The 18,307-nt window shown below is 43.7% G+C and overlaps 6 protein-coding genes across 6 annotated transcripts; all 6 read right to left on the bottom strand.

Moving 5' to 3' along the window:
- Positions 1-198: 198 nt before the first annotated feature.
- CWC26 (Pre-mRNA-splicing factor cwc26) lies at positions 199-2,110 on the bottom strand (the record flags this gene model as incomplete). Its single annotated transcript, XM_064832074.1, has 5 exons — positions 199-304; positions 372-1,064; positions 1,129-1,749; positions 1,835-1,944; positions 2,003-2,110. The coding sequence occupies 5 exons, from the start codon at positions 2,108-2,110 to the stop codon at positions 199-201; spliced, it is 1,638 nt and encodes a 545-aa protein (XP_064679777.1).
- A 2,214-nt stretch (positions 2,111-4,324) lies between these two features.
- ATC70_012904 (uncharacterized protein) lies at positions 4,325-4,693 on the bottom strand (the record flags this gene model as incomplete). Its single annotated transcript, XM_064832073.1, has 1 exon — positions 4,325-4,693. The coding sequence occupies one exon, from the start codon at positions 4,691-4,693 to the stop codon at positions 4,325-4,327; it is 369 nt and encodes a 122-aa protein (XP_064679776.1).
- A 190-nt stretch (positions 4,694-4,883) lies between these two features.
- ATC70_012903 (uncharacterized protein) lies at positions 4,884-5,195 on the bottom strand (the record flags this gene model as incomplete). The annotated part of the gene is made up of 1 exon (XM_064832072.1): positions 4,884-5,195. One exon carries the CDS (start codon positions 5,193-5,195, stop codon positions 4,884-4,886), a length of 312 nt encoding a protein of 103 aa, XP_064679775.1.
- Positions 5,196-8,041: 2,846 nt separating this feature from the next.
- On the bottom strand, positions 8,042-11,926 carry ATC70_012902 (uncharacterized protein; the record flags this gene model as incomplete). The annotated part of the gene is made up of 1 exon (XM_064832071.1): positions 8,042-11,926. The coding sequence occupies one exon, from the start codon at positions 11,924-11,926 to the stop codon at positions 8,042-8,044; it is 3,885 nt and encodes a 1,294-aa protein (XP_064679774.1).
- Positions 11,927-11,976: 50 nt separating this feature from the next.
- MYO2_4 (Myosin type-2 heavy chain 1) lies at positions 11,977-12,321 on the bottom strand (the record flags this gene model as incomplete). Its single annotated transcript, XM_064832070.1, has 1 exon — positions 11,977-12,321. One exon carries the CDS (start codon positions 12,319-12,321, stop codon positions 11,977-11,979), a length of 345 nt encoding a protein of 114 aa, XP_064679773.1.
- A 71-nt stretch (positions 12,322-12,392) lies between these two features.
- Positions 12,393-18,291, bottom strand: ATC70_012900 (uncharacterized protein; the record flags this gene model as incomplete). Its single annotated transcript, XM_064832069.1, has 3 exons — positions 12,393-14,393; positions 14,472-18,187; positions 18,255-18,291. The coding sequence occupies 3 exons, from the start codon at positions 18,289-18,291 to the stop codon at positions 12,393-12,395; spliced, it is 5,754 nt and encodes a 1,917-aa protein (XP_064679772.1).
- Between the last annotated feature and the right edge of the window lie 16 nt (positions 18,292-18,307).

Genomic DNA, 18,307 nt, shown 5'->3' with positions numbered 1-18,307 from the left:
TCCAAAGGATGAACTTGCAATCTGTTTCAAGGTCAAATTGCTTCATCCTCTGTTCCCTGGCGTCCTTACAAAATTTAGTTTTCTCTTTTTCGGTTTGACATGTTGTACAATATCCCCCCCTCTCGCTCTCTCTCTCTCTCACTCTGGAGTGTAATAATTTATTCTCTAGGCAATAAATCAAATATATTCAACTAAAAACTACCACTTGGTTGCCAATGGATTGCCTAGATTTTGAGTTACTGCATGATATTGTGTACGCAAAAGCTGATGTGCTCTTTCGCTGCATGGATCCACAATCCATTCACTATGACGATAAGAAAAAAGAGTATGAGCTCAACTTGGATAGAAAATTGCCTTTACATTAAACTTACCTGTACAGGGCCTTGATAATTTCATTATCCTCTGGCTTAACACCTTGCGAAGATCGATAAATATCCTCGACGTGGCCCACCCAATCCTTGGCATTCACCACTTGCTCACTGTCCACAGCAGCTGGTAGCTGTCCTCCACCATTGGCACAACCACCAGGGCATGCCATGACCTCAATGTAATGATAATTGGAGTTGCCACTCTTGATTTTTCGTACCACATTTTGAATATTACGGAACCCATAAGCAGTTGCAAATCGCAGCAAAATACGTCCATCCTCTGCCACCAATGAGTATTCCTTGACATCGGCATTTTTACCAGTCTTGACAATGACATTGGCAGATGCAATATTCAGCGGATCATTGGGCACGTTATGAATGTTGAAAAGCTCTCTGGCAGCTGTAGCAAATATGTATTCTAAACCACCTCCTGACGAAGAACCAGATACGCCGTACACGGTCTCGATCTGAGTAGCAGGATTGATACCCACCTTGTTGAACATGTCGTCGATGGGACTTTCTGTCATCTGTCTGAAATCCAGGTTTTGTTCAATCAGCATCTTGTCAATTTCGCTGGTTGTTAATACACAATCCACTTCTCTGGTGTTATACTGCTCTAAAAAGAAATCAGGTCGACTGGCTTCTAGTTTTTTATCGTAGCAAGGCATAATAGAAACGTGGTATATTTGATCTGGGCTGTTGTTGTGTCATTCAGTTGATTAAGTCACCCTATTACACACACACACACACACACACTTACGTTAATCCAGATTTCTTTGCAAAGTAATCCTTGACAAGCGATCCCATCATTTGTTGAGGTGATTTGGCAGCAGTAATGTATGGTAACACTTCGCCGTGCGTTTTTTCAGCATAACATACCCAGCCAGGACAGGAGGAGGCCAGCATAGGCAAATCTTGATTGACAGGTGCTGCACTCTCACTGGATTTGTTGGCTCTTGCTCTTCTTGCTCTCACCTTGGGTTTCCCTTCCTCTGCTAGCGCCTGTTTCTCTTTATCCGCCTGTTGCATGGCTGCTTCCAATGCTTCGCCTCCATTTTGCATGTATCGTTTAAATCGATCTACAAACTCTCTGGCTGATTCGACCAACGACAAATCCTGTGTGAATGCTGTATCAAAGACATGGTGAGCACCCAAAAAGTGCTTGAAGAAATAGACCAGCTTGTGGTGCACTTGCAGAGGTGTCAATTGATATTTGGCGGCGAGTGAGGCTCGAGATTGAGGGCTGATAGAAATAACAATAGTGCGGTGGTTGTGTGGTTGATTTTGCTCGATGGCAAGCTTGTTGTCTTGCAATATCTTGAACAGTTCGTCTTGAGATTGCATAGAAATCAAGACACTTTCAGCAGATGTGACGCAGCCACTGTATCATTCTCATAGTCAATATGCTGCCGTAGCATTGATTTGTCATCCATGTCGTTTTTTTTTTTTTTTTTTTTTTTTTTTACCTGCAAGCTAAGCAATCGTTGAGTGAGATGGATGCTGATTCGAGTTTCTCTTCTCCGCCATCTTGAGAAATTTCATAGTAAGCACCTTCTCCATCTACCTTGATCTCGCTCTGCACATGTGTGAGTCAATGGTCGATACAGCAAAGAGTGTGATTGACAGAAACTTACAGGTCCTTTATTTTCTGATTTCTCTACTTCCACAGGTTTGATACATGCTTGAGAAGGAGCAATGTAGTCATTTAAATCTGTAAGCACAAGAGCGGATGAAAATGCCATGATTTTTTCTAATGATTAATGTAAGTAATGAAAGAGAGGAGAGAGAAGAAAAAAAGTGGAGAACCCATCTTGATACATTTCGAGAAAAAAAAAAGAGACTTTAATTAAGCTCCGGATCTATATTGGTTAGATTGTGTGTCAAAACCAATCAATGCAGAGATTTCCTCTCTCTCTTTCCCCCTTGATTCATTTTTTTTTTTTTTTTTTGTAAAAGAGCTAATAAAGATACACTTTAATACATTTTTATTTAGTCCTCTAAATGCGTGGTGAGGGAAGAAGACTGGGTATATTCGAGGAGGAGAAGAGAGCAAAGAAATTGAAGAATCAAAATAAAATTAATAAGGTACATACTTGCAAATCAAGCTGTAATTCCGAATCCAAGCAAGCTAGACAACGAGCAATAGATGTGTTAATATTGAGAGTGATAAAAGGGATGGGATCGAAAATGGAACGCTAGTGAGCCTGCCATATACAGAGTAAGCTAGTGGCGAAAACTTGATAAACAGTAAGCTCTGGAAAGGGTAGAGAAGCAGAGCCAGCAGATTCCGTTACGGAGAGAGTTTGGATGCCTCGGAGGAATTGAAAAAGAGCTTCGTTAGTCAGCGGTATGTGTGAAAGGTAAGTAGTGGGAATCGCCATACAGAGATTTTGAGTGGACAAGTGAAGAAGAAATAGTGAATATCCTTTGAGCACTGGGTGGAATAGATTGGACACGAAAATAAAGGATGAGTGTTGGGTATGAAGCGGTGGAGGATCGATTTGGCCATCCTCAATCGAACGAGCAACTCAATAAGAGACTCATGGATAATGGCAAAACTCAAGGGGGAACCAATTTCTAGCACGGATCACCTGCAGGTCAAAGTCCAAGGTAAACACATCTATTGTGAGCAGTTTCTGGACGCCAGGATGTCGGACAAACAGTTGGTCTGGAGCTGTAAAAGAAGAAAATGGGGATGAGTAGAAGAGAGGGTATACAATATAATTGCAAGGAAAGTTAATGATAAATCTATAGGGGGCCTCAGCGACAGTTTGTAAAATAGCGAAGTAATCGATCCATGTTTGTGTGGACATTGGTGAGAATGTTGAGTAAAGCTTGATGTGAGCTGGGTCAATGTTGGAACCAGATAGCTTACCGAGCGGTAGGAAACAATAAACAGTAAAAGTAATCAGAGAAGGAGGCAGAGTTGAAATATCATTGCAGGGCGTATTGAAGGAGTGGAGTGCTTGGTGTGGTATATTGCGACAATACTGGTGAGTGGCAGGCGGCCAAGATGAGAGGGTAATTTCAGCGTCATTGGAGAGCTTGTTGTTGGATGGTGGGATCTAATACTTAAAACCCGCCATAATGGCGAGGTTGTTGGAGGGTTCTAAAGGACAGTTTGGGGAATATACGAAAGGTAATGAATGAGGAACCCAGGCTGCGTAAGAAGAGTAATGGAGCTTTGGTGAAAATAAAATTACACATGACATGCCATAGCAGCCTCGAGAAAACGGGTGTGTTGAGAACGGTAGATTTGCCATAAATGGAGAGGTTCCGTTGGGAATGAATATGGATGGCATTATTGGGTGTTGATGTAGAGCTATTGAAGTCGAGGTTGCGTTGGGATGATAATTAAAGTCGCCTAGGATAATCATAGATTCAGGATCCATTGCGATCGTGAAAGGTTCCTCACTAGATGTTGGGGATGGCAGGATATCGATGGTGATGGAGAAGGTGTCCAAAGCCCATGTGCCGGGGTGAAAGAGTGGCACGATAAGTAATTGTGGATAAAAGTGCTTTCTGGACAACGACATGGCAGGAGCATAGATATCAACAAGTGTGATGGGTGAAAAGAATGCATTATAGTGTGCTACCTGAAACACAATAATACGTTCATTGAGATCGATGTGGACAGGGTGGTTGATGAGTTGTGGTTGAGGGAAACAATACCGCAATTGAACGTCCAGATACTGTTGGTGGTTTGAAATTGTGTGTTCAGTCGCTCATGGACTGATCCGATAGCATGAGTCTTCTGAAGGCATAAAATGTCATATTTCAGTTCAGGGTTGCGAAGGAATCGTACAAATTTCGGAACTGGCAGTAGGGTTGGGAAGCTTACTGAAACTTCGACAATTGGGCGAGCCTGTCTTGGTATTTGATGTATAATCTGCCATAGGGGGGAATTAGTAGTACAATGTAACATAGAAGGGACATGAGGTGAGGAATTCATATTGTTACTTATTGGACCATGGAGGTTGATATCTCTTCAGCTCGGGTAATGTTGGTGTAGGTTGGGCTGTGTTGGTGGTGTTATTGGTTGCCTCTTCCAGGGTGTGGCCCTGTTCAGCAGCTGCTGGTGTAGCACTGGATTGTTGACGCTTGTATGCTGGTTTGATGGTCTTGGCTAATTGGCCATACTCGTCTTTATGAATGACTGGTTGTTTAAAGCAAAAGAAGCGGGTCGCTGCTAGTTGGTGGTGAGGACCCTTTAGGCGAGCAATGATCACCTTCAAGCGAGCGAGGAAGAGGCGGTGGCATTTATCAGCAAGGAAGGCGAGGTCAGCGTCTTTGTATTTGGGATCTCGCAACTTGGTAGTGTTCATAGGATTAAATGCGATAGGTACCAGCTCACACTTAGTCAATTGGGTTTCCAAGGTGGTAAAGTAGTCGTTATGGATAAGCTACAAACATGGCGCTCAGAGAAATGGATATCCAAGAGACACTTGTTGTGGATGTCCATAACATGAAATCATCCCTCATTTTGCTAATAAGCAAACGGCTACGTTTGGGAATTTAGACGAATCGATAGCCGTGGCTGGTTGAAATGGCAAAAAACTGGTGAGCAGCGGCAAGGCCGGCATCGTTGATCTCAAGGCTGAAAGACTGGAACTTCTTCCGAGGTGGTTGGCAAGATTTCACTCTGATTAACGATGTTGCGGGCTTCTTCGCGAGGGAGATAACAGTAGGAGTGGGATCAGCTGGAGTAGTAGGAGCAGGAAGAATTTCAGAGGTAGTAGGGCTGAAGCTGGCGAATGCACTGCTGTGCATCTTCCAGTTGTTTCTTAGTAGTTTGATCCAGTGAAGAACGAAGGTTTGAGTTCTCATTGATGAGGGTTTGCATTTCCAAAATCTGAGCAGCTTGGCTATTCAAATGGGCATAAATGTCCTTGAGATAGTCAAGGAGGTCGGGTACCGAGTGGATGTTGAGATCACTGAGCGAGAGAGCTGGGCTGTTGGTAGCAGTCATCATGCGTGGTGCTGTGTTAGGCGCTACACTGGAAATGGTAGCAACGGCAACATGCTGATCTATGTTAGCTTCCATGGCTTTCGTCATGGAACGGGTGAGTTTGGTGATGGCGGTGATCTTGGATTGAAGGCTAACAGACGATGGAAGCGAAATAAGGGTTTGTCTTGGGCTTAGGTGAGGGAATCTAACTAGCTCTGGGTGCGTTAATTGTGCTATTTTCGGTTTTTAAAGTGCCCAAAAACAAGAAACGAGAGAAAAAGGTGCCCCCCTTGATTCAAGTTTTTAAGCAAGGAGAAAAAACGATTTACTGTAAGTCCGCAAGATGCTATACATGGACGACAACTTCCAGCAGGATCATGTCTTCAAACCGACAAACCATCGATTACTTGAATTAAATCATATTTGTTTTTAATCGTCCAAATTGCATTGTAGAGCAACTTGCCTAGCTTGGATAAAAGTCGAAAGAAACTAAAAGAAAAGAAAAATATGGATGGGAATAGGCCAGAAAAAAAAAGTGAATGATAACCATCAAAACAGACAGGGTATAGAATAGAAATGGTGGTGAATACAAGTCGCTTGAGATACGATCATTGATATTCAGTTAATCTGTATTGAATTGCTGTTGCTACCTCTTCGTTTGCTTTTGAAATTTTAGATGAGATTCTTGCAGCGATATTTGCGAGAATATCTCTCGTTAATGCAGCATTACCAATGATAAGTATCTCATCTTTCTCGCCAGAGGTTGATGAGATCCTAGAAAATACTGATTTATCAGAAATAAATTTAGAAAAAAAGAGTATGAAATTAATCAGGTAAAGAATATCGTTTATTACATTGGAAATAAGAGGGTTTATATACTATTCGAACTGCCTGAGGGATTTGATGTGAGGATAAGGTGTTAGATGGGCTGATTTGGGTGATAAGGTAATAGATTGGATCTATTATCCTGAACATGTCATAACTCGGGTCGTAACTGAATCCTGTTTCATGTCAAAGTTTACGATCTGATGTGATCTGTGCTTGAACTGATTGCTTCTACGCATTTAGAGATCCGGTTTAGAATTGATACATTAAAGGCCGTTGATTTAGACATCGTTTTTACATTAACTGTGGGTGAAACAACATAATCCTTTTCGATGTATGCATCATCAGAGGGTGACTTCATTGCTGCATAGTAGGTAATTTTTGAAACAAATACGAGGCGGCAATTGATGAACATTTGTTATACATTGACTTGTTTGGTTTAGTGGAATACATCCACTATGATCTGCATTTCGACAGTTCATCTAGTTACTAGATTAGATATAAACTATGTGTGCATTGGATTAGATGTACGATATCGATTTATACTATAAGAAGATATGGACTTCAGATACGCTAGTACTATAAGATTCATACTATATAAGATATAGGTTATAGATGGCACCACGGACATGGATGGCACTATAGACTTATACTTGTATTCCGACATTGACTACGGATGTTTACCATATCTGGATAAGCACCAAGATTAATGCAATATGAGCTTGTTGCTTCAGATGTGCACTTCATGATTCACGCTATAAGACACATGCTTATATCCGTGATACTAGCTACATATGTACCACAGGCTCGTACTATATATGAGACATACTATAGGCATGCATACAATATGCTATAGACATACCATGTATCCAGATATATGCTAAAGATGTATGCTCAGCGATATACACTCAGATATGTACTATTGATATAGACTAAGGAGACTGTACCTATCGGATATATACTACTAGATCGATATTAATTATCCTTATAGAAAGGATAGATCAGGGTACTTCGGATGAGAGTCTAATTATTCATCCAGACAGAGCTAGATCATGATTAGCTTGCTGGAGTTGTCTTTTAGCATGATTAGACATTAGTTGATCTGAGTTGACTTATTTGTCAATTTAATTAGTATAACTTTTATTTATTGTTATAACATACTAGTTGCACAACGCCGCTTCGCGGTGTATACAACGTCGTGCTGCCACAGGCTTACTCCACCATTAAACAAAGCTTTATATCTGTTGAGAAATGATGAGACTAACGGCCTGACAATTAAAAATTGATGTGATTTGAGATATAAATGTATAAAAACTTTATTGAAAGACCTCAGAGTATACTATATTGTGTGTATAGTGTCCAGGTAGGTTTTCCAGTACAGAGATATTAGGATCAGTCATGATTCTTATCGACGATGACTTACTGATCCTTGACATTGCGACGCACAACTGACCATGCGAGAAGACGTGAGAGGGAAGATATAGTCCAACGTTAGATAATGTTTGGCCTTGCGATTTGTTTATAGTCATGGCAAAGGCCAATCTCACAGGAAACTGGGTGCGACTGAAGTCGAAGGGAATTCTATCGTTGGCTTCTGTAATAAACCTGAACCTTGGGATATACACAATGTCACCTGCTTTTGGCCCTGTGGCAATGGTTGCTTCAATTATTCTAACACCTAAAGATTTCACGATGAGCCTGGCTCCATTGCATTTTTTTTGTATTAAAGTGTATCTTTTTTAGCTTTGAAATTTATAGTCTATACAGTAATTACAGGCAAGGCCACGGTGTCAGCTTGAACACTTGGCAAAGGAAGAGAAGAAAAGAGTGTACCATGGTCTTGACGGACCATGTTGATAGCAGCAGAAGCTACCCAAGGCTCCTCGTCTATGACGCATCGTCAATGATACTTCCAAAGTGTACTGTAAGCAGCACCAAGAGCAATCAGAACATCCTCATCGATCACCAACAAATCTGAGCCACTACAAAAGGTAGTCAGCGCCAACCAAATAGAAGCAGAGGGGAGTAGCTCTTGCGGTGATAACAAAGAGACTACATCCTGCCAGAAAAATGACTTGACGTAGCAACCCACCACGAAATGGTACAGGTTCTCTGTAGAGAAACCACAAAGAGCACAAGCAGGAGACAGAACTTTGGTAGGCATAATCTTATGGCGCCACAAATGGTGCGGAACACGGTCATGTAGCAATCGCCACCAAGGTGTGAAAGCCTTTGCAGGCATTTCCAGGGACCAGAAAAGACGCCACAAAGCAGGAGACAGCAACAAATGGGCAGGCAACTTCAAGGGAGGACCCATACGAGAGGTAATGGTACCCTTTGCAGGGTGCCAATACCTTCGCAAAGCACCAAGAGAGAGACGAGCAACCGGAGCAGCAGAACGAGACGAGTTGGAGACAGTCCAATGGGTACAATCTGGCATCCAAGAGGTAGCACCATCAGAACGGGGCATAGTAAAATAGTCTGCTTGAGACAAGACTATCTTACTATCCATGACAGGCGGGAATACCAGAGAGACAGGACCACGATCACGGTTCAAAGCAAGAAAAACAGGGCGCAAAACACGAGATGACCAAGCAAGATGAGAGGTGACACCATCAACTATACCTAGATCAGGTTGCCAGAAAGAGACATCCGACACCAAGAAACGAGGATCAAGAGATGATGGATCACGAGGAGGACGAACAGAAGGCACAGTACTGAGTACAGAACACAAGGGAAGATCAAGAAACCACCTAGCAGACCAACCAGAGGAAGGAACTAACTTTGGCAATCTCAACAGAAGCTTTCCAAGATGTGTTAGAACAGGCACAGAAGACACACGAGACTGGTAAAGACCAGGAAAACAAAACCACGGCAAGATGGACTTATGACCAGTGTAAACTTGAAAAGCATACACCAACCAAGAGGAGACAAAATCACTGGGAGAGGGTGGACGCAACAAACGTTGCAAATAGACAAGATGCAAAGCTAAGCTTTGATCTGCTATATCCACGAGACCAACACCACCAAATTTGCGAGGAAGACACAAAGTAGACCAGGCAACACCAGGGCGAAAAGACACCAGATACTCACGGACCACCGTAGTGAGCGACTTCAACCACGACGCAGTAGTAGCACCACCAGGAACAACACGCAACAAATGATATACCTTTGACAACAGTAACGAGTTAGCCACTAGTCCTGCTCCCCTAATGGAGAGATTCCTTTGTTTCAACAAGTTACTGTGTCGCTGGACCTTCACCAAGACACCATCAAGATAGTCTTGAAGTTGACTTTCAGTATGATACAAGGGATAACCCAAGTAACGTACTGCACCACGAGAGTGAGCGTCATGCCACTGGAGACCAGTAGAATCAGCCAAAGCAACCCAAGCAGAGTGTGACACACCAGACAACGACACCAACACTGTCTTGCTGATATTGACTTTCGCATTAGATGCTCGGCCATACAGATCAAGAACAGACAACAACACAGACCACTCTTCTGGCGAAGACAAAAACACCTCAAGATCATCCGCATAGCTTAGAATCTTGACAGGAGGAGGAGCAACAGAGCCACTGACAAAGTCCAAAGTCCAATTCCGGGAACCAGTACCATGATCCACACGAACTTCAACCGGTGAAGGCTTCCATTTACGTGGGATATCAACAGGAGACAGAGTAACACCAGAGAGACCAGGACAAGCAAGAAGAGAACGAAGCAAAGGCTCAAATGCCAGATTGAATAGCAATGGAGAGAGAGGATCACCTTGACAAAGACCTCGCAATTGAGGCACAGGAGCACCAAGCCAACCATTGATAGACACTGAAATCTTGGTTCCAAAGAACAAAGAAGACAGACAAGACACCAAATCACCAGGAAAACCAAACCGGAGCAACACACGACAAAGATACTCAGGGTGAACCCGATCATACGCCTTCTCTTGATCCAACAAAACAGCCACTTGAGGTAAATCAGGAGCAACAACACGCAAGTGAGACATCAACAACTGATTTAACCAGCCATTGTCAGAGATCAGACGATGAGGGAGAAAACCAGTTTGATAAGGGTTGATTAACTTTGGCAACACTTTGTTTATACGATTAGCAATGAGCTTTGTAAATAACTTGGCATCACTGTTAATTAAGGACAAAGGTCTCCAGTTAACCAACAACTGAGGGTCACCCTTCTTGAACAAAAGTACCATACGAGTTTGCTGCCACGAAGGAGGAAACACACCAGAAAAAGCTGCACCCAACACATCCACAAGCAAGTCAAGAAAATCAGTAGAAACACCAGCAAGATATTGATACAATTCAAAAGGCAAACCGTCAAGACCAGGACTTTTAGACTTGGGAGCATGAGTGAGCAGAGACAACAAAACATCACGAGTTGGAAGTTCCATTAGCATATCACCATCCAAAGATGATAGACGTACATCAGTTGGAACATTCCCCAGGAGAGTATCGATAGCTTCAGCATCGACAGCATCAGGGGTATATAGCCTTTGGTAAAAACCTTGTGCCTCCCTGTTGATAGCTGCTGCTTCCACCATGATATCTCCAGTAGTAGAGCACTTTAAGGATTGAATTGTCTGTTGAGACTCTCGCACCTTGATCGAACGATAGAAATACTTGTTGCTACGTTCTCCCTGTTCTAACCAACGAGTGGCAGAGCGAAGCATATTCTGACTAGTCTCTTTCTGTATCTGATTCTCAATCAAAACTTCTAGTTGCCTGACCTGCTGCTCAGCATCACCTGAAGCAGTAGACACTCTGTCAGTTTGATCAATAGCATTCCTAGTCTCAACACCTGATACAGACGTTGACAGAGCCCTAATACGTTCCAGTTGAAGCGTAAAAACTTTGTTCTTGAATCGTGCTTTCATGCTTCTAGTGTACTTTTGTGCACAGCACTTTAGTAACAACTTGAAGGATTCCCATCTAGCCACCATGCTTTCAGAATCACCACTACTACCTTGACTAGTATTGACACCCTTAGACCCACCACCAACAGCACCAGAGAAGAACAATGACACCGTGGCATTCAACAACGCAACAAATTCCTTGTCATCAAGCAGAGTTGGATTGAACCGCCAACTACCAGGACCAATACTAGCTGTCGCAGGTAACATTTCAACAGTCAAAAGAGAGTGATCCGTCCACCTACTAGGCATATATAGTAACTGACTATTAGTCAAACGAGGAGCAAGAGAAGAGTGACCAAAGATGTAATCAATACAAGTATTGCTCTTTGGAAACGTGGCTAGACCATCCGGATGACAATTGACAAAGTGAGTACGCAACCAGTGAACAAAAGGAGCGACATCGGCTTGACGAGAAGTAGACAAAGAGTGCAAGTGAATGTTAAAATCACCCATAACCATCCAAGGTGTGTTGAACACATCAGACCAAACAGAAAGAGAGAGAAAATCAGAGATAAATGAAGGACGGTCAGAAGACTGCGCTGGACCATAGATGTTGGCCACTTTGCACAAAACATTGCTTGAGGCATCTACGACAGATGCAACAAGACAACGTTCATCCAACAATAACTCCGTATCCACTAGAGAAAAACGAGAATTAAGACATATAATAGCACAATGCTTGGACACAACGAGAGAACAATTAGGAAAAGCAAAAGAAAAGGAACGGACTTGAGATTCAGTGAGAGTAGATTGAGAGCGGAAATGAGATACCTCTTGCAAGCAAAGGATATCCAGATGGAGAGAGGAGGAGCGAAGATAAGATGAAAACTCTTTGAAATTTGTAGGATTAGACTGCATGAACAAGCTACGCGTGTTCAAGGAGCCAATCTTGATGCCTAATTTTGTACTCATTGAGCCCTACGGGAGTCTTGCTTAGCCTTGAGAGGCAATTTGCCATTGTTCTTGCTATTCTTGACACCAACAGCACCAGCAGACTTGTTACCAAGAACACCAACACCAGTACCAGAAGCAACACCAGCACCATTCACAGCCTTCAAATTGGCGTTCAATTCCATTCGCTTTCTCTGAGAGGCCTCCTTGAGCTTAGACAAACCCATCATCTCCTCTGGAGAGTCAACATTCATAGTAAGAGCCACCTCATTAGAAGCGTATTTCGAGAATGCAGAGCCACGCACATCAGGAAGCTTCTTGACACCACTACCAGCAAGCACGATCTCATCATCTTCTTCCATAGCATCATCTCCGTGTATTTTTTTTTTTTTTTTGTATTAAAGTGTATCTTTATTAGCTTTAAATTTATAATCTATACAGTAATTACAGGCAAGGCCAAGGTGCCAGCTTGAACACTTGCCAAAGAAAGAGAAGAAAAGAGTGTACTATGGTCTTGACGGACCATGTTGATAGCAGCAGAAGCTATCCAAGGCTCCTCGTCTATGACGCATCGCCAATGATACTTCCAAAGTGTACTGTAAGCAGCACCAAGAGCAATCAGAACATCCTCATCGATCACCAACAAATCCGAACCACTACAAAAGGTAGTCAGCGCCAACCAAATAGAAGAAGCAGAGGGGAGTAGCTCTTGAAGTGACAACAAAGAGACTACATCCTGCCAGAAAAATGACTTGACATGGCAACCCACCACGAAATGGTAAAGGTCATCTGTAGCAAAACCACAAAGAGCACAAGCAGGAGACAGAACTTTTGTAGGCATAATCTTATGACACCACGAGCGGTGCGGGACACGGTCATGTAGCAATCGCCACCAAGGTGTGAAAGCCTTTGCAGGCATTTCCAGGGACCAGAAAAGACGCCACAAAGCAGGAGACAGCAACAAATGGGCAGGCAACTTCAAGGGAGGACCCATACGAGAGGTAATGGTACCCTTTGCAGGGTGCCAATACCTTCGCAAAGCACCAAGAGAGAGACGAGCAACCGGAGCAGCAGAACGAGACGAGTTGGAGACAGTCCAATGTGTACAATCTGGCATCCAAGAGGTAGCACCATCAGAACGGGGCATAGCAAAATAGTCTGCTTGAGACAAGACTATCTTACTATCCATGACAGGCGGGAATACCAGAGAGACAGGACCACGATCACGGTTCAAGGCAAGAAAAACAGGGCGCAAAACACGAGATGACCAAGCAAGATGAGAGGTGACACCATCAACTATACCTAGATCAGGTTGCCAGAAAGAGACATCCGACACCAAGAAACGAGGATCAAGAGATGATGGATCACGAGGAGGACGAACAGAAGGCACAGTACTGAGTACAGAACACAAGGGAAGATCAAGAAACCACCTAGCAGACCAACCAGAGGAAGGAACTAACTTTGGCAATCTCAACAGAAGCTTTCCAAGATGTGTTAGAACAGGCACAGAAGACACACGAGACTGGTAAAGACCAGGAAAACAAAACCACGGCAAGATGGACTTATGACCAGTGTAAACTTGAAAGGCATACACCAACCAAGAGGAGACAAAATCACTGGGAGAGGGTGGACGCAACAAACGTTGCAAATAGACAAGATGCAAAGCTAAGCTTTGATCTGCTATATCCACGAGACCAACACCACCAAACTTGCGGGGGAGACACAAAGTAGACCAAGCAACACCAGGGCGAAAGGACACCAGATACTCACGGACCACCGTAGTGAGAGACTTCAACCACGACGCAGTAGTAGCACCACCAGGAACAACACGCAACAAATGATATACCTTTGACAACAGTAACGAGTTAGCCACTAGTCCTGCTCCCCTAATGGAGAGATTCCTTTGTTTCAACAAGTTACTGTGTCGCTGGACCTTCACCAAGACACCATCAAGATAGTCTTGAAGTTGACTTTCAGTATGATACAAGGGATAACCCAAGTAACGTACTGCACCACGAGAGTGAGCGTCATGCCACTGGAGACCAGTAGAATCAGCCAAAGCAACCCAAGCAGAGTGGGACACACCAGACAACGACACCAACACTGTCTTGCTGATATTGACTTTCGCATTAGATGCTCGGCCATACAGATCAAGAACAGACAACAACACAGACCACTCTTCTGGCGAAGACAAAAACACCTCAAGATCATCCGCATAGCTTAGAATCTTGACAGGAGGAGGAGCAACAGAGCCACTGACAAAGTCCAAAGTCCAATTCCGGGAACCAGTACCATGATCCACACGAACTTCAACCGGTGAAGGCTTCCATTTACGTGGGATATTAACAGGAGACAGAGTAACACCAGAAAGACCAGGACAAGCAAGGAGAGTACGAAGCAAAGGCTCAAATGCCAGATTGAATAGCAATGGAGACTATCTCCGTGTTTTTTTTTTTTTTGTATTAAAGTGTATCTTTATTAGCTTTAAATTTATAATCTATACAGTAATTACAGGCAAGGCCAAGGTGCCAGCTTGAACACTTGCCAAAGAAAGAGAAGAAAAGAGTGTACTATGGTCTTGACGGACCATGTTGATAGCAGCAGAAGCTATCCAAGGCTCCTCGTCTATGACGCATCGCCAATGATACTTCCAAAGTGTACTGTAAGCAGCACCAAGAGCAATCAGAACATCCTCATCGATCACCAACAAATCCGAACCACTACAAAAGGTAGTCAGCGCCAACCAAATAGAAGAAGCAGAGGGGAGTAGCTCTTGAAGTGACAACAAAGAGACTACATCCTGCCAGAAAAATGACTTGACATGGCAACCCACCACGAAATGGTAAAGGTCCTCTGTAGCAAAACCACAAAGAGCACAAGCAGGAGACAGAACTTTTGTAGGCATAATCTTATGACACCACGAGCGGTGCGGGACACGGTCATGTAGCAATCGCCACCAAGGTGTGAAAGCCTTTGCAGGCATTTCCAGGGACCAGAAAAGACGCCACAAAGCAGGAGACAGCAACAAATGGGCAGGCAACTTCAAGGGAGGACCCATACGAGAGGTAATGGTACCCTTTGCAGGGTGCCAATACCTTCGCAAAGCACCAAGAGAGAGACGAGCAACCGGAGCAGCAGAACGAGACGAGTTGGAGACAGTCCAATGTGTACAATCTGGCATCCAAGAGGTAGCACCATCAGAACGGGGCATAGCAAAATAGTCTGCTTGAGACAAGACTATCTTACTATCCATGACAGGCGGGAATACCAGAGAGACAGGACCACGATCACGGTTCAAGGCAAGAAAAACAGGGCGCAAAACACGAGATGACCAAGCAAGATGAGAGGTGACACCATCAACTATACCTAGATCAGGTTGCCAGAAAGAGACATCCGACACCAAGAAACGAGGATCAAGAGATGATGGATCACGAGGAGGACGAACAGAAGGCACAGTACTGAGTACAGAACACAAGGGAAGATCAAGAAACCACCTAGCAGACCAACCAGAGGAAGGAACTAGCTTTGGCAATCTCAACAGAAGCTTTCCAAGATGTGTTAGAGCAGGCACAGAAGACACACGAGACTGGTAAAGACCAGGAAAACAAAACCACGGCAAGATGGACTTATGACCAGTGTAAACTTGAAAAGCATACACCAACCAAGAGGAGACAAAATCACTGGGAGAGGGTGGACGCAACAAACGTTGCAAATAGACAAGATGCAAAGCTAAGCTTTGATCTGCTATATCCACGAGACCAACACCACCAAACTTGCGGGGGAGACACAAAGTAGACCAAGCAACACCAGGGCGAAAGGACACCAGATACTCACGGACCACCGTAGTGAGAGACTTCAACCACGACGCAGTAGTAGCACCACCAGGAACAACACGCAACAAATGATATACCTTTGACAACAGTAACGAGTTAGCCACTAGTCCTGCTCCCCTAATGGAGAGATTCCTTTGTTTCAACAAGTTACTGTGTCGCTGGACCTTCACCAAGACACCATCAAGATAGTCTTGAAGTTGACTTTCAGTATGATACAAGGGATAACCCAAGTAACGTACTGCACCACGAGAGTGAGCGTCATGCCACTGGAGACCAGTAGAATCAGCCAAAGCAACCCAAGCAGAGTGGGACACACCAGACAACGACACCAACACTGTCTTGCTGATATTGACTTTCGCATTAGATGCTCGGCCATACAGATCAAGAACAGACAACAACACAGACCACTCTTCTGGCGAAGACAAAAACACCTCAAGATCATCCGCATAGCTTAGAATCTTGACAGGAGGAGGAGCAACAGAGCCACTGACAAAGTCCAAAGTCCAATTCCGGGAACCAGTACCATGATCCACACGAACTTCAACCGGTGAAGGCTTCCATTTACGTGGGATATTAACAGGAGACAGAGTAACACCAGAAAGACCAGGACAAGCAAGGAGAGAACGAAGCAAAGGCTCAAATGCCAGATTGAATAGCAATGGAGACAGAGGATCACCTTGACGAAGACCTCGCAATTGAGGTACAGGAGCACCAAGCCAACCATTGATAGACACTGAAATCTTGGTTCCAAAGAACAAAGAAGACAGACAAGACACCAACTCACCAGGAAAACCAAACCGGAGCAACACACGACAAAGATATTCAGGATGAACCCGATCATACGCCTTCTCTTGATCCAACAAAACAGCCACTTGAGGTAAATCAGGAGCAACAACACGCAAGTGAGACATCAACAACTGATTTAACCAGCCATTGTCAGAGATCAGACGATGAGGGAGAAAACCAGTTTGATAAGGGTTGATTAACTTTGGCAACACTTTGTTCATACGATTAGCAATGAGCTTTGTAAATAACTTGGCATCACTGTTAATTAAGGACAAAGGTCTCCAGTTAACCAACAACTGAGGGTCACCCTTCTTGAACAATAAGACCATACGAGTTTGTTGCCACGAAGGAGGAAACACACCAGAAAAAGCTGCACCCAACACATCCACAAGCAAGTCAAGAAAATCAGTAGAAACACCAGCAAGATATTGATACAATTCAAAAGGCAAACCGTCAAGACCAGGACTTTTAGACTTGGGAGCATGAGTGAGCAGAGACAACAAAACATCGCGAGTTGGAAGTTCCATTAGCATATCACCATCCAAAGATGATAGACGTACATCAGTTGGAACATTCCCCAGGAGAGTATCGATAGCTTCAGCATCGACAGCATCAGGGGTATATAGCCTTTGATAAAAACCTTGTGCCTCCCTGTTGATAGCTGCTGCTTCCACCAAGATATCCCCAGTAGTAGAGCACTTTAAGGATTGAATTGTCTGTTGAGACTCTCGCACCTTGATCGAACGATAGAAATACTTGTTGCTACGTTCTCCCTGTTCTAACCAACGAGTGGCAGAGCGAAGCATATTCTGACTAGTCTCTTTCTGTATCTGATCCTCAATCAAAACTTCTAGTTGCCTGACCTGCTGTTCAGCATCACCTGAAGCAGTAGACACTCTATCAGTTTGACCAATAGCATTCCTAGTCTCAACACCCGATACAGACGTCGACAGAGCCCTAATACGTTCCAGTTGAAGCGTAAAAACTTTGTTCTTGAATCGTGCTTTCATGCTTCTAGTGTACTTTTGTGCACAGCACTTTAGTAACAACTTGAAGGATTCCCATCTAGCCACCGTGCTTTCAGAGTCACCACTACTACCTTGACTAGTATTGACACCCTTAGACCCACCACCAACAGCACCAGAGAAGAACAATGACACCGTGGCATTCAACAACGCAACAAATTCCTTATCATCAAGCAGAGTTGGATTGAACCGCCAACTACCAGGACCAATACTAGCTGTCGCAGGTAACATTTCAACAGTCAAAAGAGAGTGATCCGTCCACCTACTAGGCATATATAGTAACTGACTATTAGTCAAACGAGGAGCAAGAGAAGAGTGACCAAAGATGTAATCAATACAAGTATTGCTCTTTGGAAACGTGGCTAAACCATCCGGATGACAATTGACAAAGTGAGTACGCAACCAGTGAACAAAAGGAGCGACATCGGCTTGACGAGAAGTAGACAAAGAGTGCAAGTGAATGTTGAAATCACCCATAACCATCCAAGGTGTGTTGAACACATCAGACCAAACAGAAAGAGAGAGAAAATCAGAGATAAATGAAGGACGGTCAGAAGACTGCGCTGGACCATAGACGTTGGCCACTTTGCACAAAACATTGCTTGAGGCATCTACGACAGATGCAACAAGACAACGTTCATCCAACAATACCTCCGTATCCACCAAAGAATAACGAGAATTGAGACATATAATAGCACAGTGCT

This window comes from Mucor velutinosus, assembly GCF_035048745.1.
Source record: "Mucor velutinosus strain NIH1002 chromosome Unknown tig00001571, whole genome shotgun sequence".
Classification (NCBI taxonomy): domain Eukaryota; kingdom Fungi; phylum Mucoromycota; class Mucoromycetes; order Mucorales; family Mucoraceae; genus Mucor; species Mucor velutinosus.
Note: the sequence above shows the minus strand (reverse complement) of the source record. Positions and strands in the feature narration are given on the sequence as shown.